Here is a 25,062-nt window from a genome sequence, read left to right as displayed (position 1 = left end):
TGTAATTTTCTATCGATTTACCAAAAAACTTTCTGCCACGCCCACTATAACGCCTACAAACCGCAAAAAACTGTGTTTAAGACTCTCCTCCCTTCCACTAGCAGAGTAACGGGTATCAGATAGTCGGGGAACTCGACTATAGCGTTCTCTCTTGTTTTCTTGTCGACTTATTACTTTCGCCCTTTGTAAAGGATGTGGAAGCGTGTGCCTCCGGAAGCTGTTTACTGTTATGGTATTAAGATAGTACCGCTCCTGCTTGTTTACTAGCATCTGTGGTTATGCAAAATTCTTTGTTGAAATCTGGGTACTTAAGAAGATTATATTAATTCCCTTGTAAGATATTTGAATGCCTGGCGTGATTCTTTTGAAATTTCTGTAATTTTGATTTTCTGGCATTCTGTAGTTGTTGATGTATACAGGGGTTTTTATCATTTAATATCAATTATTGAAAATAAAAATTAGCCGATGTGGTTTCTGCATCTGATTAAGGTCAAAATATTTTTTAGAAAATTTTGAAGTTCTGTCCAATTTATTATCTACATTTGCTTTTTATTAATCATTCAACGATTCGCTTTTTATATTTCGCTGTTAACTACAGCGTCTTTGCAAGTTGTATTTATTATACTAATCATTACATTCTCAGTGCTTACAAGTGCGCTTGCAATTATGATTCCAGATTGCAATTCCTGATTGGGAATTAAAACATGCGTATCTTTTGAAAAAATATTGATCTTTCGTATGACTCAAGATCTTGTAAGGAAAACTATTTCATTCTTCAGTGAATGTATTATAGGAATGTTTAAGTTCCTACAATTATTGGGTCTCACCGAGAAATAATATTTCTTGCTTAAATATAATTGCAAAATTCGACAGTACCTATGACTAATATAGTAGTAATATGCCGCGAATTTAAATAATTCAAGTTGTTTGATATCTGAAACTGTATCTATTAGAAGAAATGCCATTGCATTGGTACTTAGATTTTGTAATTTAATAAAAATGCTTATATTGAGATTTTTTTTTTACAGTTTTTGGCTGTTGCTCAAGGGGCTTCCTTGTTGTCCGTCTGAATATATTTTTAACATTATTATTGCCATTATTTTTGTTGTAATTCCGAGTTTGGTTATAATTTTGGTTCTGTATACCTCTATAGTAACATGCACCTCTATTATTATTTTGCCGCCTCCCCTTTTTTTGCCACAATAACAACCTCGTACTCTATAATTGTCATTATAGTTATTATATTTACCTCGCCCGTTACCTCAGTTTTGGCAATTTCCTCGGTTATTATTTCCTGGATATCGGTTTCAACTGTTATATTATAACACACTTTTCAAATTGCCGGTCATTTCTGTGCAGCAGTCAATATATGCATATTGCGTATTGCATGATTGCATATAATCACGCTGTACATGGTGTTGAAATATCCTGCTTGTAATACTAGACTACAAGTTAACACAACGAACTAGAACAGTTGGCTTAGTGTTCTTGATTTGATATTGAAAACCGTTAATATTTCCCTGAGTGTACGCAACTAAATTCAGTAAAATGTACTTTCTTTATGAAAGAGGTTACTTATTTAGGTCATAAATGTAATGATAAAGGTATACAATCAGATGACTCTACATATGATTTAAAGTACCCCCAACTAGCAAATACAGACGAAGCATTGTATATTTGCGAAGACAGAAGAAGACTTGTTGCATTGTGCAACTATTACAGGAGATTCATTAAATTTTTTCAAAAAGATACACGCCTCTTTACAAGGCTTTGCAAAAAGAATGTCCCATCTAAACAATGCAAACAAATGCAATCAGGCATTCAAATATCTTAAAAGGGAATTAATATAATTTTCTTCAGTACCCAGATTTCAGAAAAGAATTTTGCACAACCACAGATCCTAGTAAACGAGTACAATATCAATACAACAATACGGTACAATATCAATACCGTAATAAGTATAATATGTATTAAGTCGACAACAAAACAAGAACTAGCAGCTATTTTGATTTATGATTTATTACTAGCAGCACTGAACAATAAATCATTTCAGACCATACATAATATAGGCAAGTCTTCGTTTAAAGTGACAACTAATATACTTGTTTTCAATGAGAAACACAAGTTCCAAACTCACAAAAATGCGGTTGGGCTGGAAAGAATATGAGTTAACGGTACAATACGGGGGGAAGTATAAGCATGTAGCCGATGCTCTGTCCAGCATAACAATTATTGAACTCAATAATATAAATAGAAATATAATGATATCGAAAGATATCAAAAAACAGGATTACTGCTATAAAATGGCCTAAGAAATAAAGGAAAGGATTGTAAATCGCTGCATGTTATGACATTGGTGACTTGTACATTAATGGTAATCTTGATTAAGGTTTTTTTTATTTTTTCCGAGGGCTTAAAATTGTTGGTTTATATAAAATAAACCAACTTAAATTGGCACTTTGGGAAAACATCTTTGAACATATTATAAAAGATTATTAAAACAAGAGAAAATGTTTTTTTTTTTATTTTTGTATTAGTCTTGTAATTTTCTATCGATTTACCAAAAAACTTTTTGCCACGCCCACTCTAACGCCCACAAACCGCCCAAAGCTGCTACGCCCACACTTTTGAAAAATGTTTTGATATTTTTTCATTTTCGTATTGGTCTCGAAAATTTCTATCGATTTGCCAAAAAACTTTCTGCCACGCCCACTATAACGCCTACAAACCGCCAAAAACTGTGTTTAAGACTCTCCTCCCTTCCACTAGCTCAGTAACGGGTATCAGATAGTCGGGGAACTCGACTATAGCGTTCTTTCTTGTTTTCACTTAATTTTGACTGGCATTTAAAAAATCAAATTTTTGAAATTAGAAAGCTGGAATCGTTTGCCCATGTTTGCCCACCAATTAGTTTTTTTTCCCAGCGGCCAGTTTTGAAGATATGGAATTTCCAAAATCATTGCCATTTTTAATGGCAATAACATCCTTTGCCCACGTTTGTCCACCCCTTAGACTTTTGAAAGAGTTTTAGTTTGAAAAATATAATATAACCCATTAAAGGATCGTTTGCCCACCCTTAAAATAAGGCATTTTCGTTTGCCCACCTCTTAAAACTAAATATTTTTAAATAAAAACGTTTGCCCACCCTTTAAACATTTTTTTTTTCATTTTTTAAGCAGGATACAGAAGACGGGAAGAATTGCCAGATGGGCGTTAGAGCTATAGCAATATGAGTGAAAGGGACAATTAAACGTGGTGGCAGATGCGTTATCGAGGCAGCCGCTATTAGAATCGGTGGCTACGACACCAGAGACACTGCAAAGAACGCATGATACAGAGGCCAAAACAAGGTGCCAATGGATAACGGAAATGCGAGAGAGTAAACCCATGTTCTCAGAAGTTCCCAGACTATGTATGGAAAGGCAGCGAACGAAGATGTAGCGACCTGAAAGCTATACGTGCTGCGGTAACTAAGGGAAACCGTCCTGCGAAAAACCACGAGCCGGCCATGTGGGCAGTCGAAAGACAATAGCGAAGCTGACTGCCCGGTACTACTGGCCAGAAATGCACAGAAACGCAAGGGCGTACATTCCAAAGACTGCGCAAAGTTCAAACCAAATCAGCGACATACAGCGGGGAAAATGTTAACGCAGATCCCAGAAGAGCCCTAGCAACAGTGTAAGCCAACTTCGTCGGACCAATGGCAAGGTCGAACAATATGTTGTTGGTGCAGGTTTTCTAAATGGGTACACCCTCAACCCTTGCAAACAGCCACGGCGAAACGTTGCAGAGAGCGCACAGGGAACGTAGAGTCTCGAGGTTTGAAGTTCCGAAAGTGATTATTACGGACAATGGCGTGCAGTTTATTAAAGACAATGACAGTACAGTTCGACGGGCAGAACCAGAGGAATTAGGATGAAAGATGGCTCAAAATTATGCTGGCTCAGAAACGCCGAGAAGATTAAGGAGATCTTTGAGACACTGCAAGGAAACCTGGAGAGAGTGTGCCAAGAATTCTCACGCCAGAAGGGCGCAAAGGTGTGCCGCTTCCTTCGTTTTTTGCTCTCTCCATCCAGCCTGCAAGTTTACCACTCCACGGGACCGTGGCAATTTTTTGTTAGATTTAAGTTAGTATTAATCCCATAAGTACAGTGTTCATTTTAAAAGGACTCATCCGTGGAGTTTTCTTGCCAAACGATACACTGCAAAAAGACATCCGGGTACGAAACACGCACGCAACAATACATTTTACAGATATCGCAAATAGGGCCATTTAAAAAATGTAATGCGAAGTAGTATATAAACTATTTTTTGCTGAATTGTTGGCACTGCAAAAAGTAAGTCGTTTAGAGAGCTACCAGAAGTCGTTTTAGCAAATCCATCAAGCACGAATAGAAGCTTTGTACTCGTGCTCTCATGCTTATGTACGCAATGGTGAGGCAAAAAGAATTGTGGTACCGATGGTTACTTTGTTACAAGACACATGTCCTAGATGGATAAACTTCCGTAAAAATGCTGAATACTGAGATTTTAGGGCTGGGTTTTTATCCAGATTAGCTTCCAAACTCCTGAAACGACGACGGGCCGAGCCAGGGAATAAGAATCACCTGTAGAATCGAATCCTGAATAGGACAAGAAGACCGTTCGTAAGCAAAATCCAATTTTCATTGAACATTTGCTCGCACCGCAAGTTTTCTGGCAATAAAGGTGGCTTTGACGAAGATGTCTTCAATTTCCCAAAATCGCTGGTTCCTTGATGATAGTTGATTTATGATTTCGCATACTAGACATCCGTTTTGGTGTTTTGAAGAGTTGGCAACGTCCTATCCAATTGAATTTGTCCTAAAGAAATTATTTCGAAAAACAGACCATCGTCAATTAAAAGGGTTAATTCATTGTGATTTATTAAAATAAGGATCAACGAGTGAAATCCTCCATGGTGTTGCATTTATGCCAGTTGCCTTCTTGGCTATGCGAGTCATGCATAAGCTCTCTTATGATGAGGAGGAATCATTACCAGTTGGAGCAAAAATTATTTGTTGAGATTTCTATGTGAATGATTTAATCTCTGGAGTCCCCAGTCGGGGAGGTGAAAGAACTTTGTCGTCAGGTGAAGAAACTACTGTCGCGAGCCCATTTTCCAATCTGTAAATGGTGTTCGAATAAGTCAGCAGTCCTGGAAGGAGAGTCTAATTGCGACAAGGAGCAGTTAGTAAAATTTCACGATGGATCGGATATCGCCAAAGCATTGGTATTAGCCTGTGATCCATCTTCAGATAAGTTTCTATTTAATTTTTCTCAGATACCGTCCAATCATGGGCCTACCAAGCGGATTGGTCTAACAACTTGGTCTAATAACCCCAATTGTCACAAAATCTTAGATTTTCTGCAATCTCTATGAAGTGCTACCGTGGATTGGGATGTCGCATTGCCAGAGCAAATTCATTCGTCCCTATCGGGGGGAGTTGACCTTACAGTTACCGAAAGTTAAAATTTCCACGATTCGTAATGCAGCCTAGGGCTGCATGGGTTCTGTGATGCTATAATATCAGGTTATGGAGCGTGCTTACACTTGGGACCAAGGACCAAGACCAAGATTTGAGAGTCTATCTGCTCTGTGCCAAGTCAGCAGTAGCTCCAATATAGGCCTTAAAAATTTTAAGATTAGAACGTTCCGCAGCACTTTTATTGGCTGAAATTATCGTAAACGTCAAGGAATCCATAGATTTTGAGTGCGCCATGGTCAGACACGTGTATTGTGTTGGCGTGGACTCAAAAGGCCGTACTTCAGTGGAGGAAATCAACTCGGGAACTGTACTTCTTCTGAGAAGCATCCAGCAGGAGTACGGATTTATTAGCCAGGGCAAGCTGCGTCCACAGAAAAGCAAGTTGGTTTCGCTTAGGATTATACTGGGTTCTGATGGGTTACGTCGAGTCGCTGGGAGGCTTCAGAACGCAAACTAGGACCGATGGCATACTTTTGCCACATTACGGCAAAGTTTCTGGCCGATTGAAGGCCGTAAGTTCATTGCTAGTATAATCAGTAAATGCGGCCGATAATTTAAAATGTGACTTGGGAGCACGTAATGAAAAGCCTATCGGCAAATCAGAGCAGTCTTATTCAGCATTTCATTATAAAGAAGTGGACTATTGCGGTCCATTTTATCATAAGGCAGATACCAGAAACAAGGCACAATAGTATTATATCGCCGTATTTGTTTAATTTTCCACAAAGACAGCTGCCTTTGGAAGTTCTCCAGGATCTCACGACAGATTCATCGCAGCACTGAGAAGATTATTCAGTGTCACATTATTGACACTGTCGGTTTTCAACGAATCTAGTATACCCTTTTACTCTACGAGTAACGGGTATAAAAAGAAGCTTAATCGAAGGGCTTGTGATCTTTGATTACCTTTTGTACTTAGACATTAATATGTGTGTGTGAGTTGTTACAGTAGTGTGTGTGATTGGGAAGTTGTGGGTATAGAATGGATATATTACTGTATATATTTGTAAATTACTAATTCCGGGTCATATCTTAAATTAAATGATGCTGATGGAAGTGTGTCACAGTATCCAGAAAATAGTTCACCAGACATTAACCAGTTGACCGAAGAACTTGAGAAGGTGTTAATTTATTTATTTATTATAATAGATAGAGCAGTTTACAAAACTAAACTAACTTAAGTAATATAGCACTGGCTGCAGGGCCTATGGCTATGTTGGTTTACAATTTTTATTTATTAATTTATTTTTTAAATCTAATTAATGGCTAGTTGGTTAAATGATTACTGTGTTTGTTGTTGTACATTTGTTTTTTTTTTTAAATTTGGTGGTATAATTCTGTTTTTTTTAGGAAACGTATGATTTTTTGTATGTTTTCTGGGTTGGGCTTGCTAAGAAGGTCTAGGGGGTTAGTGTTGCTAAATATGGCTTGCTTGGTTTGTATAAGGGATGGACATGAGTTCATTATGTGGCTTATTGAAAGATCTCCTTGGCAAAAAGAGCAAACTGTTATAGGATTTGGATTTAGGTAGTGTTGGTGGGTTATGTTTGTGTGTCCTAGTCGAAGTCGTATTATTTTTATTTGGTCGAGTCTGGTCCAATTTTGGCGAGTTTGTTTAAGGTAATCGCAGGTGTGTGTGTTATTTATGTTAAGTGATTGGTACCATTGATTGCAGTTTATAATATTTTCTTTTTGTTTTGTCGCAAGTTCAGCTTTAAGATGTCTTTTTATGTCTGTGTTGTTTATGTTTGGGATGACAATTAGTGGCATATTGCTTGCTGATTTTGCAGCTTGATCGGCAAGTTCATTTCCTATTATTCCTGAATGGCCAGGAATCCACATTATTTTAATTTTAGGGGCATGTTGTGTTATTAGGGATCTGATTCGGTTTGGGTAAAAGCTGTTGTTATTCGGGTTTTTGATTGAGTCTATTGCTGATAGGGAGTCGGAACAGATAACAAATTTACCTCTTCGGGTTTTAATTAGTTCTATTGCTTCTAGTATGGCAATTGTTTCGGAGGTGAGGACGGATGAGTATGGAGGCAGTATGCCCTGTTTCAAGATGTTTGTGTCAGTTGTTATGGCGAATGATATAGTTAATTTTTGAACCGTCGGTGAATATGAAACTATGTGGCTTTAGTTTATTTTTTGTGTGTTCGAATAATTTTCTGTATGATTCTGGGGATGTTTCTTGTTTCTTGTGGCCTCTGAGTGATGTGTCTATTAGGTTGGGAAGGTCCCATGATGGCTTGTATTTATAGAGTTTTATTGGTTTGTAGGGTAGGTTAAGTTCTAGGCTGAGTTTGATTGTGTGGTCTATTATTGATAGTGTTTTCTTTTTAGATTTTTTGTGCTTAACAAATTTGTGAATTGGCGTGTTTTTCGAAAAGATTAGGTTTTGGGATAGCTTGGCTATTTGAAGGTCTCGTTTCATTTCTAAAGAGGGAACATTTGACTCGTAGAGTAAATTATTTATTGGGGTAGAGCGATAATCTCCGAGGGCTAGGCGGATTGCGGAGTTAAATGGTGTTTTTAATTTGTTTAGAATGCTTTTGGGAGCGTGGCCGTATAGAAACAGGCCATATTCTAATTTGGCGATGACCGTTGCTTTTGCTACATTAAGTAGTGTATACGTGTTGCAATTGAATTTGAGACTGGATAGACATTTTATTATGTTTAGCTTATTGTAGAGTTTGGGTAAGAGTGAATATATGTGTGTGTTCCATTTATATTTGTTGTTTATAGTTATACCTAGAATTTTTAGGGAAGTAACGGTAGGAATTTGGATGTTGTTGCAGCTTACCTTGCAAGTACAGTGATGTTTTTTACATATGTGGAGGTGTTGGCATTTTGATAGGGATAGTGATGCCCCTGAGTAGGAGCCCCAATTCCCTATATCATTTAAAAGGTTGTCTAGGCTGATGTTTGTGTTTTTTTTGAAATTCATTATAAGGAAGTAGTCGTCGGCGTATGCGTTAAATTTTATTTCTTTGTTAGGGATATGATATTAGATAATTTATTAAATGCTATGAGAAAGAGTATTATTACGGATATGGGTGAACCTTGGGGGATTCCATTGGATAGGGGTAGTGGGCTTGATGTATGCGGACCGACACGGACAATTATTTTTCTGTTAATCATAAAGTTTTTTATGTAGTTTATAATTTTTGGGCCTGTTTTCCATTCCTGCAACTGGTGGATTATGGAGTGCACACCTACTCGATCGAAGGCTCTTGAAAAGTCAAGAGTGACGAGGGAGGTGTGCATTTTTGACTTCGTTATGAGGTAGTCTACATAGAGTAGACAGTCCGAAGTCGATTTGCCTTTTTTAAATCCAAATTGGTTTTTGTTAAGTAGGTTGCTATGTGTCACCAACCACCAGAGTCTTTTAGCTATAATTTTATCTAGTGTTTTTGCTATACAGCAGTTGAGAGAAATGGGTCGGTAAGACGTAGTTTTAGTTTTGTCGGTGTTAGGCTTGAGGATTGGGATGATTAGGCTTGTTTTGTAGGCTTGAGGTATGTGGCTATTAAATATTTCATTAAATAGTTTTGTTATTCTGTGTTTTGTTGTGGGGGAGCTATTTTTTATCATTTGATATGAAATTCTATTGAGTCCTGGAGCTGATCCTATTAATGTTTGTAGCGCTAAGATGAGTTCGGGATATGTTATGTTTTTTTCAATGGTTTGGGCTATTGGAGAGGGGGTATAGTTCTGCAGGTTGTTTCTGTATTTATTGTTTCGGAACTCCTCTGAAAAGTTCCAGTCGCCGGAGAGTTCCGAAAAGTGTTGTGCGAATATGTTAGCAATTTCGTTGCTAGCTAGTGTCGTTTCGTTGTTTTCTGGGCTGGATATGGCATGAATTTGTTTTATTGGGTTAAGTCCGCAGAAACGTCTTATATTGGTCCATATTTTGGATGAGGGGGTAGTGGGATTGATGGTTGAGGTAAAAGAGCTGGAAGCTTCTTTTTTTCTTTTTTTTAATTCGTGCCTAAATTTTGCGTTTTTACGTCTATAGTCAATAATGTTTTCTAGGGTGATTGTACGGTTTAATTTTTTCCAAGCAAGTTGTTTTTGCTTTCGCAGTTGGTCGAGGTGCTTGTTCCACCATGGAACCCTGTGGGGATGTGCGCTTGGTGAGGTTTGTGGGATTGAGAGGTTTGCGCTATATAAAATAATTCTATTGATTTGGGCGGCTTCTTTGTTTACGTTTTGGGAGGTAGGGTATTTCTCGTTTATTTGTTGTGTATGTGCGCTGTACTGGTCCCAGTTGGCTTCTTTCAGTTTAAAAAAGGGTTTGTTGAATTTTTGTGTATTAGTCGTTGGGAATAGGGTCGTGATGATAGGAAAATGGTCGCTGCCATGGAGATCGTTTAGAATTTTCCAGTTTGCGTGAGGGGCTAGGATTGGAGAGCAGAGTGTGAGGTCGATATGTGAGTAAGTATTGTGTGTTGAAAAGTGTGTGGGAGATTTGTCGTTTAGTAGAATAAGGTGTGTATTGTCGATGAATCTTTGAGTTATTTTCCCTTGTGTATTTGTTGTTGGGGAGCCCCAAGACGGGTGCCATCCATTGAAATCTCCCGTAATTAGAGATGGTGTTTGCTGAATGTTAAATGTGTTTAGGAGTGTCTGGTCAGAAATGTTTTTGGTAGGGGAGATGTATGTGGAAAATATGTTTAGTTTTATTTTAGATTGTATGTTTATGGCTATTGCTTCTGGATCGCTTGTGATATTGAGGATAGTGTATTGGATTGACTTATGAACTAGTAGTGCTACGCCCCCAAATCTATTGGTGGCTATATTGGTTAATAGCTTATAGTTTATTGGAGTTGGAATGATATTAATGTGTTGTATGTGGGTTTCTTGGAGGGAAATTATGTGTGGGGAGTATTTCTTAATGAGAATAAGGAGTTGGCTGTAGTTGTTTACATATCCTTTTAAGTTCCATTGGATTACAGTAAGGGACATTTGGGAGGAGATAAAAGCTTATAACTTAGTTTAAGGGTGGTGTTGACGGTTTAGTTTAAGCTCTGTGTAGGGCTTAAGATTCTATATGGATTCGCTATCGCTGTTGTTAGTGTGTTTCTTTTTGTTTAAAGTTTTGGCCTTTATTTTGGATGCTTTGAGGTTAGTAGATAGGTTATTAGACTTATCTTTTGAGAAAATTTTTATTTTTAGGTCCTCTGTGTGTTGTGATGAGTATGGCGTAGATGTGGGGTGGTAAGTATCCATGTCTTCTGGTTTGTCATAGCAGTGATGGTGGTGGTGTTGAAGCGGTTGGTTTGACAGAGGAGTTGTTTTGGCTGGTCCAGTTGTTGTTGTCTTCGATGAAGTGGTATGTGCTGTTGATGTGGGTGTGATGTACGAATTTTGCGATTGGATTGTGTGTGTATTTGTGTCGATATTAGGTGCTTGAGTGTTTGTTTCATCGGTGTTGTGCCGATTGTGAGTGTTTTGGCATAGGAGTCTCGCAATTGTAAGCCGTGTCGTTCAAAATAAATACGTTGAGCAGTTTTATGGTCTACTTTTTGTGTGGTTTTAATGGCTGTTAATTCCTGGTTTTTTATAAAAGTGGGGCATTTGCGATCAAGTGGGCTGTGTTGATGGTTGATTTCTGGGTTGTTTCTGCAGTTTAAGCAGTTTTTTTCGTTTGTGCATGTTTCTCCGTCGTTTGTGTGTTTTATTTCTGAGCAATTGGTGCAGGTTTCTAGGCTTTTGCATATTGGTGCTGGGTGGCCGAAGCGAAGGCATTTTTTGCATCGGAGTGGAAGTGGAATATAGTCTCGTACTCGGACTGTTTCGTAGCCGATTCGCAATATTTCAGGGAGTTTGTGTGATTCTAATGTTATAATGATCAGGCCGGTTTCAATTAAGGTGGTGTTGTTGCTATCGGAGTTAGAGTTGGGGTTTTGTCGTTTCATTATTTTTTTTACTTCAGTGACTTTTTGTGGTTTTAACTCTTGTAGAATTGTGTCTTCGTCGATATATCTAAGGTCGTTGCAATAGATAACTCCCTTAGAAAAGTTGAATGTTTTATATTCAGTTGCTGTTATTTCCACATCTGCGATTGTTGTTAGTTTAAGGAGTTTTCTGGCTTGTAGTTCATTTTTAGTTTTTATTAATAGGCTGCCGTCTCTTGTACGTTTGCATACCTCAACTTCTCCTCCGCAGGCAAAGTCCACAGATTTTTTAATGATGAAAGGTGATATTCTTTCAAACGAGCTGTAATCTTTCCTTTTAATGACAATAAATTTTGGGTTTCCTAATTGGGATTGGTAAGATTTTGAGGTGAAATTATGAATGTCTGGTGGGTCTGTCATGATTGTTAGATAAGGGCTTCAGCCCGAGTTATAGGTTTTGGTGTTTTTGTTGTTGTGTTTTTTGTTTATCTTTGTGGTTTATATTTGTTTGTGCAAAGTTTTGCTGATAAGAGTTTAGGGCTTGCGCGAAGCGAGGCTTCAAACTATAGTGGCACGACTTATCTCTTCGGAGGTTGAAGTTGTACTGAGGTGTTAATTTGTGCAATGCAATTACTTATAGGAAGGACATAATTTTTTGTTGGTAGTCAGCGTGATGTTCGCGATTAGAGTGCTCTAAGAAACGTATGTCTTGATGAATTCGGTGTGAGGGTGTGGTGTGGGCAGAGGTTATTCGTATCAGAAGAAGAACCCTTAATCCTTACACGATTACTAAGCCAAGCTAATTGATTAAGATCATGAGAGCTTAATCGAATACTCTATCTAATCTAATTTTAGATTCCAATGTAATTATACTCAAGAATCGTTTTGCTTCTACCGTAACATTTGTTTTTAAACACCACATTTTTTGTATAATGTGTAAAGACGATTTATTAATCATTTGTTCAATGCAGGGAATTGCGGCCATTTTGTCCACACATCTAAACTAGAAAGACGCTCTTTATAATAGGCTGGATAAGTTTTCCTATTTACTGTATTATTTTTATTATTTCTTATGATGTTCTGAATCCGTTGTTGATATCATTTTTTCCCTTTAATATTTTTACCGTTTAAAAGGTATTTTATTATGATGTGCCTCAACTCACACCGATGGTTAATTTATTAAATGTTAAAATATGACCACCGCTTTTTTGATTAGTTTTGTTCTCCTTGTTGTCCGTAAAATTCGTACAATTCTTGTCAAAGTGGCCAAAAAAAATTTGGAAATTTCTCGGTCGCACTTCCACTAGCAGAGTAACCGGTAAATGATAGTCAGGAAACTGGAGTATAGTGCTCTATATTGTTTTATTATTTGTCCTGTTAATTTCTAACGTCTTCTGGTCATGGTATAAATTAACAAAGTAGTGATTTATAATTAGTTTGGATCTGTTCATGGTTCTCTTAAAACATAAGCTTACATGTAAAGGTCTAACTCGGCAGCGTCACGGCAGATCGCTCCTTGGCGTAAGGATCTGCGTCAAAGGACGTCAAAGTTCACCAGGTAGGTTCCGGAGATTGAATATCCTGAGATGTTTACAGTAGCATCGTTGATGATGATCGCGCCGTCGTCTATTACAACCAGCCTACCCAGATGGCCTGGGCGAGTGTTGAATTGGGCTAGGGTTCCAACTATTAGTTGCTGCGCACAGCTGCTAACTGCTGAATAACATTCGCCAAAAGCAAAGATATCCGTACCGCAGTCAGCGACGATGTTTGTGTCTTCGAAGTCCAGAATTTTACCAGAATGTTGCACGGGAAATATATTTATTTTTTTACATACTCACATAGGTATGGGATACTTAAGTACGAAATACAAAATGTCATTATTTTGAAATGTTTTGATAGAAGCTACTTCTAATACATCTGTTATGCTAATATTTGTGAAATCCTTAAGTGTCATCCCCTTAACATCACTGGGCTGATCAAGTTTATTCTTGAAAGTGTTACGACAATGACTAAGTTCTTCATGTCATCTGTTTTTCCAATTGAGTTAACTATTTCAGCTAGGGTTTAATTACATTTGTAGGTTTTCCGAATCGGTAAGTTTCGTTTGCCTAAACTTAATCTGTTTCCATTCATCGAAATCAGGAGTCCCTGCTACAACCTTCAGAGCTGTACCCAGCAAGTTTATACTACGTGCGTCTCTATGGTTGATCTATGTAAGTGTCGCAATTTGTGTGTCGATGTGTCACTGGTCAGTCAACTAATAGTGGTCCTGTAAACAATTTTAATTCCAATTCTATAAATATTTCATGGTATTATTTATCAATAACTATCTGATTCCTGAAGCAGTTCATTGGTTTGTCAGTGGTCTCTATAGTGTAGGTCAGGGATTCTTCGCTATGAAATGGGGTTTGGCGATATTAGCGAAATTCTTGATAAAACACCCCTTAAAATTGGCTAACCCTAGAAATGATCTAAGTGCAAAAAGGGTTCTCGGAATTTGAAAATTTTGTACCTTTTCTGGTGAAGCTTGATTTCCACCTCTGTACACAGTAAACCCCAGATAAAAATAAATATAAAATATAGAGCCTCACACATGTTTTCCAATATTGAAGAAATATTAGGTATTGGGTATTTATCTATGACGGATTTTTGATTCAGTTTCCTGAAATCTATGACTATTCTTTTTTTTTATGACCGAATTCATCGACTTTTTTTTTTTATCAACAACCCAAATAGGTTTATTGTAGGGCGATCTTGATGGTCGAATGATGTCGTTTTCTAGATGTTGTTTAAATTCTAAATTGAGTACACCGGCTCATTTTTGTATGGCAGCCACGGTGTTTATATTGTAGGGTAGCGACTCGTTTGGGTCTGCCTACAATTAATCATGATATCGAAAGATTCTTTTATAGACAAAGGTTGGTCAGAGTCATCAACCTGTGTGAAATTTACTACGGGGCACGTTTTGTACTTAAGCAACCGAGTGCCGCCTTTAAAGCTAATGATACCGATACTTATATCAAGATGTGCGTCAACTTGCATAGCCAGGTCAAGGCCCACTATACCGTCACAATCTTCAAGAGTTCGTTATATGAAGAAAAAGGTTGTTTTATTGAACTATTTAGTAGGACATTTTTTTGTAATCTGTGTGCGCCCATTGACGGATTTTTCGACGGGTAAGACATTCTTTAAGGTGAATAAAGGTTTAAGGCTTTAATTTTTTGAGGCCCAGATATCGATAAGTAACTTAAGAATTAATCCTCCTCCTACATCCAGTTCGGTGAACGGGAGGAAGGACTTATTCCTAAAAAATTACAAGAATCATTGCTCACATAATCTTCATATGCATTTTCCTCAGCCAGGGACTGGTAATCATTACCAACAGTGTGCTGGTCCTGAGCCGAATAATTAACATTAATAAAATAATATAATAATACTAATTAGTCTGTTGTCGAATACGCGATATCGACTGGTAACCCTTAAGACTGGTAACCTGCTTAAGATTGTGGATCTCAACTTTGGAACCGTTGTCTTGAAGTGTACTCGAGTGTGAGTTTCCCTGAGAGTTTGACTGGTGGTTTGACCTGTCTTTATGGTTATTACTATATTTTTTCCTTGGTTACTATCGTTTTCATTATTCTGATAACGCGGGTGCTGGTGTTACCCTCCAGGTTATTGGTATCTTTCCTCGTTAGTTTTAGCAAAGCATGGGTACTGTGAGTACTTATTGCAAACTCTGCCTCTTGGGCTAAGGACAAAGCTGACGACAAATCCTCGGATTGTACCGAAAATATTACCGATATAAGATATTTGTTAAGGCCAGCAATGTAATGCATCCTTTCTGAACTGCTCATTTAAAACTGCTGCCGCTGCAGGAGCATTTGTCATGATTGTTTTGTTTTTGAGTAAAGTTAAAGTTTTTTCTACCTCGTCATAGTATTCTAACAAGGATAACTCTCCTTGTCTAAGAGTACCGAGTTTCTGTAAAATAACGCGTATTGGCGTTTTTTAATAATAGCCTTGAAATTTAACATAGTTTTTAAAGATGATAAAGATGTACTGACCGTGCCTTGTATCTTATTTCTTGTAATACCAAGTGCACGGAAGTGCCTGAACTGCCATGTTGCCGCCTCTCGCCAGGCGGCGAGAGCAGAAAATCTGGCAACAATCTGGCCCTGAACAACTGTTTACCTTTGGAATTCAACAATTTGTTTTTTATTTATGTCACTTTTTAAGGTATCTAATTTACTGCGGAAAACTCTATCCATATCATTCATTTTTTAGTTGTTTAGCTTAAGCCTCAAGCGCGAATGTCAATCGCCATGGTTCTGATTACGTCTTGTTGAGTCATTATGTCAGAAATTTTGTTTTCTCTGTACGAGATAATTATTTCGTCTTCACCGTCAGAATATTTCGTGCTATTACCGTTTCTCCACATTAATCTGTCACCGTATTGGGTATATTGATTATCAAGACAAAAAAAAACAAGGTTTGCAAGTCACAGAAAAAAAATGTGTTCACTTAAAATTCGAAATTCTTTGATCAACTCAGCAATATTATTTTCATTTATATCTTTATTATTAAAAGGATTAATAACGTTTAGCATTCCACTTACATTAATCTCTTTTTTTTTTGCCTAGAATATAACTTAAAGGGGCGTCGACGAATTATCGGCGGATGAGTAACTTGAAGAGGCAGCGGAAGTTATTATTATTTTTTTCACGATAATTTGATATTTCCAAAATTACCGCTTTACTTTTAACGAAACTGTTTCGTTACAGAGTTCTAGAGCCGGTTGGGCGCCAATTAACAAAGTAGTATTCGATTTATTTATTCTTTATTATGATCCGTTAATGTTTCTATTAAATCTAGCAGGCTTACGCATTTAGAGTCTAGCCAAAGCTATGGATACTTGTTAGCGTCGCGGCAGAACGCTGACCATGCGCCTCGTGCCGTGCTGTGTCGGCCGCTTGGCGTAAGGATCAAGTTACTCCGCCGTTGGGTGTCGCAACTTTGTTGCACGCGCATCCGGCCGACCCGATTCAGCTTAGCTTGTGCTAACTTATATTACACCAGTTCTAGCAAATGTTTTTTTATTTTTTTTAAATCAAACAACAACAAGATTTTGCGGGGTAAGGTAAAATTGTGGCGAATAATAGTAGCATTTAGCTTAAATATGATTATTAATAACTTAACATTTGTTATCAACGGAATAAGAAATTGTTCAATTATTTTTAAAAAGTTATTTGTACATTTTTCTATTAATCATTACAAAAATGTTAATATATTTTGTAGTTGAAGGTGCTTTGTTAAGAAATTGATATATATAATTAATAGGAATTTTTCCATCGTATAACAAAACCGATTTATTTTATTAGGGGTTCTTATGGCTTTTTTAGATTTATTATATTACTACAATAAACCATTAATAATAAAATGAAATAATAAAAATCAATAATAATAGGTTTAATAAAAACGAATTCTCATTGAATTAAAATTTTTTTTTGTTTATCCAAGTAAAACAAAGTATTATATTTTTGTACTTTATTGATTACTCATGTTGATCACTCTATTATTTAATTTAAGCGCATGAAATCGATTCTTAGAGCGAATTTTGTAATATTTATATATAAATAATATTCAATATTATGGAAAGAGAATTATACTTACCCGAAACATGTTGCACGACAATAAAACATTCTCAGGATCATACATGTGTATATGTGATGTTGGAATTTTGTCTGACTTAGAAAACATTGTCATGTTGTGTTTTACCAACATATCGGAACTTGTTCCCTTTTGTGTCGGTGTAGAAGTAAAGTTATGTTCAGTTGAATTGTCATGTGTATTAAAATAGTTTTCGGCAAATTCTAAAATATTATAAAAGGAATCATCGATGTAAATATCTTTGTGACTATTACTAAATGTTAGTTCATGAATTTTTTTTTCCACTCTATGTTTTCGTCTATTCTCACGTTCATCAATTTGATATTTTACAAAAACTGAAGTAGAGGGAGTGGACTTCTTACTGTTATCTCTAATGCTTTTGTAATCATGTAACATGTACTTTTCCTTTTTTATTTCTTTGGTTGTTGTTAGCTTGTATGAGTTTATTGCCTCATATATGGGCTCAGAATTTAAATTTGCAATTATAGATACGGGCGGCGGTGGGGGTGGTACTGTTGGTTCTGGAATTGACCGGACGACCTTTGTTGTAAAAAGTTTTGCCACGTCTTCGGTCTGCACACACAATGCCTCCTAAAATCAAAAGAGGTAATAATTATGTATTATAGTTATTTTGTTTGATTTCGCTAAACTAATGAGCTATTTGAAACCGGTAGCACAGATTCGATGCGGTCCGAGTGAACTACGTATTGTGAATTCCAAACCGGTGATCCATACTCAAGAATCGGACGGATTAGCGAAATGAATAAGGTTTTGGTCACATAAGGATCATCAAATGCCTTTGACTACCTTTTTTTATAAAACCAAGCACACCTCTGGCCTTATTGACTATATACGAAATATGGTCTGAATAATATGGTCCTGTCTTGGGTTGACACGACAGAAAGTCATAATTTTACTTTTCGAGAAATTTAAGCTTAGTGAGTTAGCACGGCATCATATTTGAAAGCTATCTAGATCGGATTGTAAGACCAATAAGTACTTGAGTATGCGAATGTTATTTACTAAGGGAAGGCCGTTAATAAATAAGCTAAAAAGGAACGGACCATAGTAGCTCCCTTGTGGGATGTGTCAGCGGATGTACCACCGGATGTGTCTCGGAGAATACAAAAAAAACAAAATTTTTAAATAGGACCTGTTGCATCCTTCCATTCAGATAATATAAAATCCAATTTAGAAGATCAACAGGGAAAGCTTATAAGTCAAGTTTACTTACTAGAAGAGAATGATTAACGGAGTCAATTACTTAAGTCAGTATAGATGTCATATGTTTAAAGATAGTTTTTAAAGCCCTGTATTACCACGGAAGTTAGCTTTAAGAGGTTAGTGGTTGTTGATCTTCGTTTTATAAAACCATGCTGAAATAGTGATATAATTGACCTACAAAGGTGCTGCAAATGAGGAGTGATAATTTTTTCCAAAAGCTTACTGATAGCCGACAATTTAGAGATTCCTTTGTAATTCCCTGGATCCAATTTGTTACCTTTTTTATGGAGTGGGAACTTAAAGAACCCCTAGATCGGCTATTGCCTGATGCAATGTTACCATAGTATTTTCAAAAATAGCGAGAAAAGGTAAGAAATTATTTTACGGTTAGTGTTAACGAAATTACAAAACAATTTCGGACACTCCGCGTACTGGAACTTACAACGGTCTAAATAGTTCTTTTAACACTGAGCATTAAGCACGGTAAAATTTAACAGAGTCTGGTCTTTACATTTCTTAGGTGTGTCAACTCTTTGTTAAATCAAGGAGCTTTGTTAGAGATTGACGTCATTTTGTTGCAGGAGTAAATATCGGACCAATTAAAGCCAGGTATAAAATACTCAGGCACAGAAAGTTTGCCTTGCGAAAACAATAAATTCGCTTGGTTGACTAATCGGGTGCAACTCTCCTTCCTTTTTGCCTAAATTGTTGTGAGTAGTTTTCTCAGCAAGAATGTCAATAATAGCTTTTCGTCCTCGATAGCCTCGTCCTGCGATTGAACATATTTTAATTTGATATGCAAGTTTTCGTCAGAGATCATCATTACAGAATATCGGCTTAAAGCAAACTCTTGAAGTTCGAGAATCCAACGTGCGACTCTGGAGCGGACTTCCCTTTTTTCCATCGTTTTCGTAAAGGCGTTGCATTCGCTTATCATAGACTCTAAACTTACGAAAAGCTTCAACTACTGCCAGAATCTCGAACTCATAGCTGGAAAACTTTCTTTCCGCATCCGTCGTCTTTTTACTCATATAGTAAACAGGGTGAACATGGTTATCCTCAGGTGACTTCTGGAGTAGAACTGCTCCAAAACCATCAATCGATGCGTCTGTGTGTAGTTCCATTTCGTGGTGCGGATAAAAAATCTGGCTTCTTGGTAATCAAAGTCTTAAGCATGTTAAAAGCGGCAATCTCTCTATCAGAAAAGCAAAACTTGGCGTCGTGTTTCATCAGATCTGTCAACGGCTTGGCGATGATCGAAAAGTTCAATATAAACTTTTAAAAATATCCAACCAGACCTAGAAAGCTTTGCAGTTGCTTGTGGTTTGTCGGAGTAGGGAACTTCGTAACAGATTTCGTATTTTCGTCTGAGATACTGATCTTTTGATTCTCTATCACATGGCCTAGAAACTCGATTTTCTTCTTCAAGAAACAGCATTTTTTTAGATTGATTACCAAGCCGTACTCTTCGCAGCGCTTAATGCCTATCTTGAGATTAGATACTGCTTCACGTTCGTCTTTAGCTGGAACTATGATGTCGTCGACATATGGATCGCAATACCAGAACGCGTCAAATCACGAAAAATTGCGTTTACGTGAAATACGCATGGAGAATTTGTAAGAGCAAAAGGGACTTTCCGGAACTGGTACTGGCCATTGTGAATTACAAAAGACGTGAACTTGCGGCTTTCTCCGTTGACGTGAAAGAATCCGTTTTTGAAATCCAGCGTGCTGAATATTTGAGCGTTTTGCAGACGGTCCAGTTGATCTTCAATCAGGGGAAGAGGAAAAGATCTCTTACTATTACCTTATTAATCCTTCTGTAATCGTTGCAAGCTCGTGTGGTATTATTGCGTTTCTATACTAATACGACCGGACAGCTGTACTCAGACTCCGACTGCTCGCTTATTTCGTCTGGCAGCCATTGTTCGATTTGATCGTCGATTATCATTTCTCGGAAAATGCCATTCTACGCGGACGCGAATACACAGGAGTGTCGTCTTTTAAAACGATACGCATCTCGACATTGGTTGTTTTCGTCTTCGTAGGGGTATAGTTCTTAATCAGGTCGTAAACTTCGCGTTTTCCTTGACTGGTTGCATTTTTGTTAATGTTGATGTTTAGCGAACATATTTCGGCTTGAGCGTCATGATTTTTTTGGATTTATAATTTTTATACCGTCGCTATTAATTTGAATTTCAGCGTTGTTACAAAATTCTGCGCCCAACACAACGTCTACGTCCAAAAAGTCTGAGTTTGGTTGAAATTTTTGACTATCAACCTCGAATTCTTCCTTAAATGAACCGAATGGTTTCACTTTGTTATTATTTCCGAAACCGACGAGAAATATGTTTGCAGCGCTTAGTTTTGGCTTTACTTTACTTTGAAGTACGTTGTTTCACTAATAATGTTGTATTTGCTGCCTGTGTCGAGCAGTGCTTTAAACTTCTTCTGCTTCATATAAATTTCTTTGAACATCGACAATTTGTCCTCTGAACATTACGCGTATTGCTCGGATTGGCAACCGTTTCTTTCTTGCTTGCAGGACAGTCTTTCGATATATGTCCACAATTATTACACTTAAAACACTTCCGACTATTACTCCGATTAGCACACTGATTAGAGGTATGTCCCACCTCACCACAATTGTAGCAATGTACCTTTTTTTGCATGACTGAGTCTTTCTGAGCAGCAGCGTCTATAGGGATCGGATGTTTAAACTTCTCATCCAGTTTTTTGATTTTCCGCATTTCAAACGTATTTTCTCGTAGCACTTCAATTTTTCCTTGAACTCTTTTATGTCCTCAGCATTGTACAATATAGATTTGTTCACACTCAAATCATTAATGCCATCGATCACGTATTGCATAATTGCACTGTTGTCTACACTGCCACGAGAAGAAGGTTCTCTCATTTATTCACTTCGGCTTTAAACTCTTCGATCAAGGCTTTCTTCAACATTTGCCAACTCTTAATACCACGTTCACTCATTATGTACATTTAACGAGACCCTGGAGAGACCTTTTCGCGAAAATGAATTTTTGCAGGTTATCCCAATACATGATAGAAGCCATTTCTTCAAAACTATCAACCCAAACCTAAACAGGAAGGTTTTCGTCTCTTCTAAATGGTCTGATTGAGTCTTCAATATCTCGAAAGTTGACTGAAAATCTTTCCGCATTTATGCCGAAACCTTTGGCAGGAGCGTAATCGTTATTTTCGGAAGCCACTGTAGAATTCTCCATGGTATTGTTTCTCACATTTGTTTGTTTGCGTGTTTTGCTTCGCACTGATCGAAACTCTTCTTCTTCATCGCTCCAACTGTTCGACGGCTCGACATTCTTGTTCTTTTCATCTTCATCTTCGTCAATTTCGTCGTCTTCATTCCGCAAATTTCAGAAAATATGTAACATCAAATCGTTCTTGTCATGTTGCAATCCCAATATGTTGCAAATTACAGCCAAATCGTTATTAGTCAAATTTTCCGCGACATACGAAACTTTCTCATCAAAGGGTCGGCTTTTCTCCGAAAATTTAAAACCCTCAAATGAACGCAAACGCTTTCAGTTACCTTAATCGCCGTCGTATTCAAAAACAAACTTATGTAATAGGCGACCACTTTTCGACTTTTTCGTTTTCAATGCCTGTAGAACAAAATCAAAATCAGCTAGACGCGACATGTGTGTCGTTACACACTCCTTCTGCTCGTCGTTTACACACACATACGCGTCGTCATATATGTATTTCAGGTTAGCTTGATATTTGTAGCGTCATTAACACACCTCGTTTTCAACTTTTCCTCTTTTAAGTTCTTATTTTCACCGCTTTCGTCGTATGAAATCTTCTTTCTTTTTAATTCTACGTCGTTTTAATTTTGCACTTTTTGGATAGGTTGAGCCCCCATTTGGTTTTTATTTGATAATATTTAATTGAATTTGATAATAATTCCCACTGTTTTGTTATTTTATTTAATTTTTTATAGTTATTCCCGTTACTCGTAGAGTAAAAGGGTATACTAGATTCGTTGAAAAGTATGTAACAGGCAGAAGGAAGCGTTCCCGACCATATAAAGTTCTTCTTGATCAGGATCAATAGCCGAGTCGATCTGGCCATGTCCGTCTCTCCGTCCGTCTGTCCTTCCGTCTGTCCGTCTGTCTGTCCGTATGAACGTCGAGATCTCAGGAACTATAAAAGCTAAAAAGTTGAGACTAAGCATGCAGACTCCAGAGACGCAGCGCAAGTTTGTTGACCCATGTTGCTACACTTGAAAAATGTTATGATATTTTTCATTTATGTATTAGTTTTGTAAATTTCTTTCGATTTGCCAAAAAAGACTCTACTTCGCACTTCCCCTAGCTGAGTAACGGGTATCAGATAGTCGGGGAACTTGACTATAGCGTTCTCACTTCTTTTTAAAATTAAGTGGCTTAATCGGTATCCAAAAGAATCTGTATGTTGTGAGGAATATCAGAACTCCCCACAAATCGAGGTGGAGGAGTGCAGCCTGGCAACAGTGAAGAAGGCCGGAATGCAGGAGGAGTCAAGGGCATCCAGGAAATACTGGATCTTTGACACTGGCAAAGAGACCGTGAACTAACGGTAACGCGATGGAGCTCGGACTCGAGGCGGCGAAGGGCACAGAGGTCGAACGGTAACGGTGTGGACTTTGAACAGAGGACTCACCGTGAACTAACGGGACTCTTGTGGATTTTGGACCCGAGAGGGCCCTGCCTAAAAGAGGGAAATAACAGGAACAGGAAATAACAGGAAATTCACAGGCAGTGAATAAGAACCCCGTCAGTGATAAACGCGTACCCTTCAATAAGATAAAGATTAGTGAGAGCGCAAGGGACGCAGTAAGGAACCAGTCGGCATACCTTGCGACACACCTTTCGGCCGCGCCACCATAACATCCTAGGTCTCATTCGAGCCAGCTCGAGGTCCGCTGTCGAGGACGACAAAGAAAGGTCGACGAAGGAGCGAGGACGGCAAAGACTGTAGAAGTCCATTATCGAGTAGTCTATCAATAGGGCTTAATCTAAACTCCTGTTTCCTATTTGGTTGGGCAATCACAGAAATCATAAATTTGGTGGAACGAACAAACAAACAATCTGAGCTACCCGTTGTAATTCGTAGCGAGCAGAACCAAGAAAACAGTCTGGTACATCTGGCGCCCAACTATGATTGTCCTAGCCAAGAGAGCAGAGAAGAAGATGGGGACGTTGTGTCTTAAACCCGGCACAAGTCTGTCAGACATGCGGAAGCCAGAACCACTGGACGCGGGAGTGCCGAAACTGTCTGATCAACTTCTGCTGGATTTGCGGGAGAATCGGTCCTAGGACCGCGGAGTGCTGACCGAGATTAGGAAACGCCACGAGACTCAAGCCTCAGAGGGCTATTAGGGTTTGCAAGGTGCTGGTGGGCGAAGGTTTTTCCAAGGTGGGCGAACTGAAGACGGAAAAAGAAACTTTCCGCCACAGTGCCCATAGACGGAGTGGAAATTAAGGCCACGAGTCTTACCACCTTCCTCCCCTAATCCATACTAATCCCACAAAGACCTAGAAATAAATGCGTATCTGTTTATGAATTTTCGGAAATAAGTGTGAGCCAGGAATCGCGGAGTTCACTTTCTGTCGTGTGAATGCTAAAATTCTTTTACAGCTAAAATTTTTCAGGACCCGGAGATATGGTTCCACATTTAGTTACGCAGCCTAGAAACTGTAATTTGCTGCGAAATAGTTGACACTTACTCTAGTTGATGCACAAACTATTTGTAGAAGAAACCTCTAGAACCTCATTTAACTTAGCAAGTCCTGTACCCCAGCTTGTCTTACACGGTCTCTATGTGACCCATCGGAAAGTAGTGTCCGATAATTTTTTCGCTTAGCTTTCGGTTGTCACGGCTCCCCTTCCGTTTCTCGGCAACTGGTAAAAGGCGTGGATGCTGATAAGCCGGTATTGCGTTTGGGTCCATACTTTTTAATCAAACTCTTGATCTCGACGTTCTGTGATTGATTTAAATGGTACAAAACAAGATTATCTGAAAGTTCAAGCTGTTCTGTATACATGCCCTTTAACACTTGTTAAAACGTAAAGGGTATGTAACAGACAGAAGGAAGCGTTTCCGATTATATAAAGTATATATATTCTTGAACAGAATCAATAGCCAATCATTTACATCTGGGATAACTGTTCCGGCAAAAGTTTATACGTTACCTTCTACTTCTATCTTTAAGTGTAAGCAAGGACCGACTAATGGGTACTGCCTGCATCGAGAGCGGTGGCTTCCAATTGTTTTGCATTTGAATCGCTGTTATCATCTGAATTTTAAATTTCAAAATGATCAAGGATTCTATCCTGAAAATAGCGTTTTCTATCTGTACTGCCTAAATATAATTCCTCTAACTTTGCGACCAAATCTTCGCATCGCATTAGCATTATTTCTTCGTGCTGTATTTTAAAAACGAACCAACCATTGTAAGTTGGTTTTAACATAACAATAACAATATTTAAATGTAACAAATTTAAAGGTATTAAATTTAACACAACAGAAAGTTTAAAGGGTTATCTACATTTCATACAATGATTAAAATTTTAAAATTTTTACATACATCATTATTTACATTGATACAATGCTTCTTAAGACTGAACGCCAACTCTTATAAAATTAGATTTTCTTCCAGACTCCCACAAATCGCCAAAAACTGTCAGTGTTCAAGACTCTCCTTCGCACGTCCACTAGTTGAGTAACGGGTATCAGA

At 37.8% G+C, this 25,062-nt stretch overlaps 1 protein-coding gene across 10 annotated transcripts in view; it reads right to left on the bottom strand.

Annotated features, from left to right (window-relative positions):
- Positions 1 to 25,062, bottom strand: part of LOC26536261 (unconventional myosin-VIIa) — an 893,412-nt gene that overhangs the window by 332,375 nt on the left and 535,975 nt on the right. For 9 of the 10 annotated variants that reach the window (XM_039377684.2, XM_039377686.2, XM_039377692.2 and 6 more), the window contains one exon: positions 17,081 to 17,668. The exons of the other annotated variant lie outside the window; for it this stretch is intronic. In XM_039377684.2, coding sequence (XP_039233618.1) covers positions 17,081 to 17,668 — 588 coding nt within the window. The remainder of the gene's footprint in view (positions 1 to 17,080; positions 17,669 to 25,062) is intronic. 10 annotated transcript variants of the gene reach the window in all.

This window comes from Drosophila yakuba, chromosome X (assembly GCF_016746365.2).
Source record: "Drosophila yakuba strain Tai18E2 chromosome X, Prin_Dyak_Tai18E2_2.1, whole genome shotgun sequence".
NCBI lineage: Eukaryota > Metazoa > Arthropoda > Insecta > Diptera > Drosophilidae > Drosophila > Drosophila yakuba.
The sequence above is the reverse complement of the archived record's forward strand: the minus strand, read 5'-3'. Positions and strand labels throughout refer to the sequence as shown.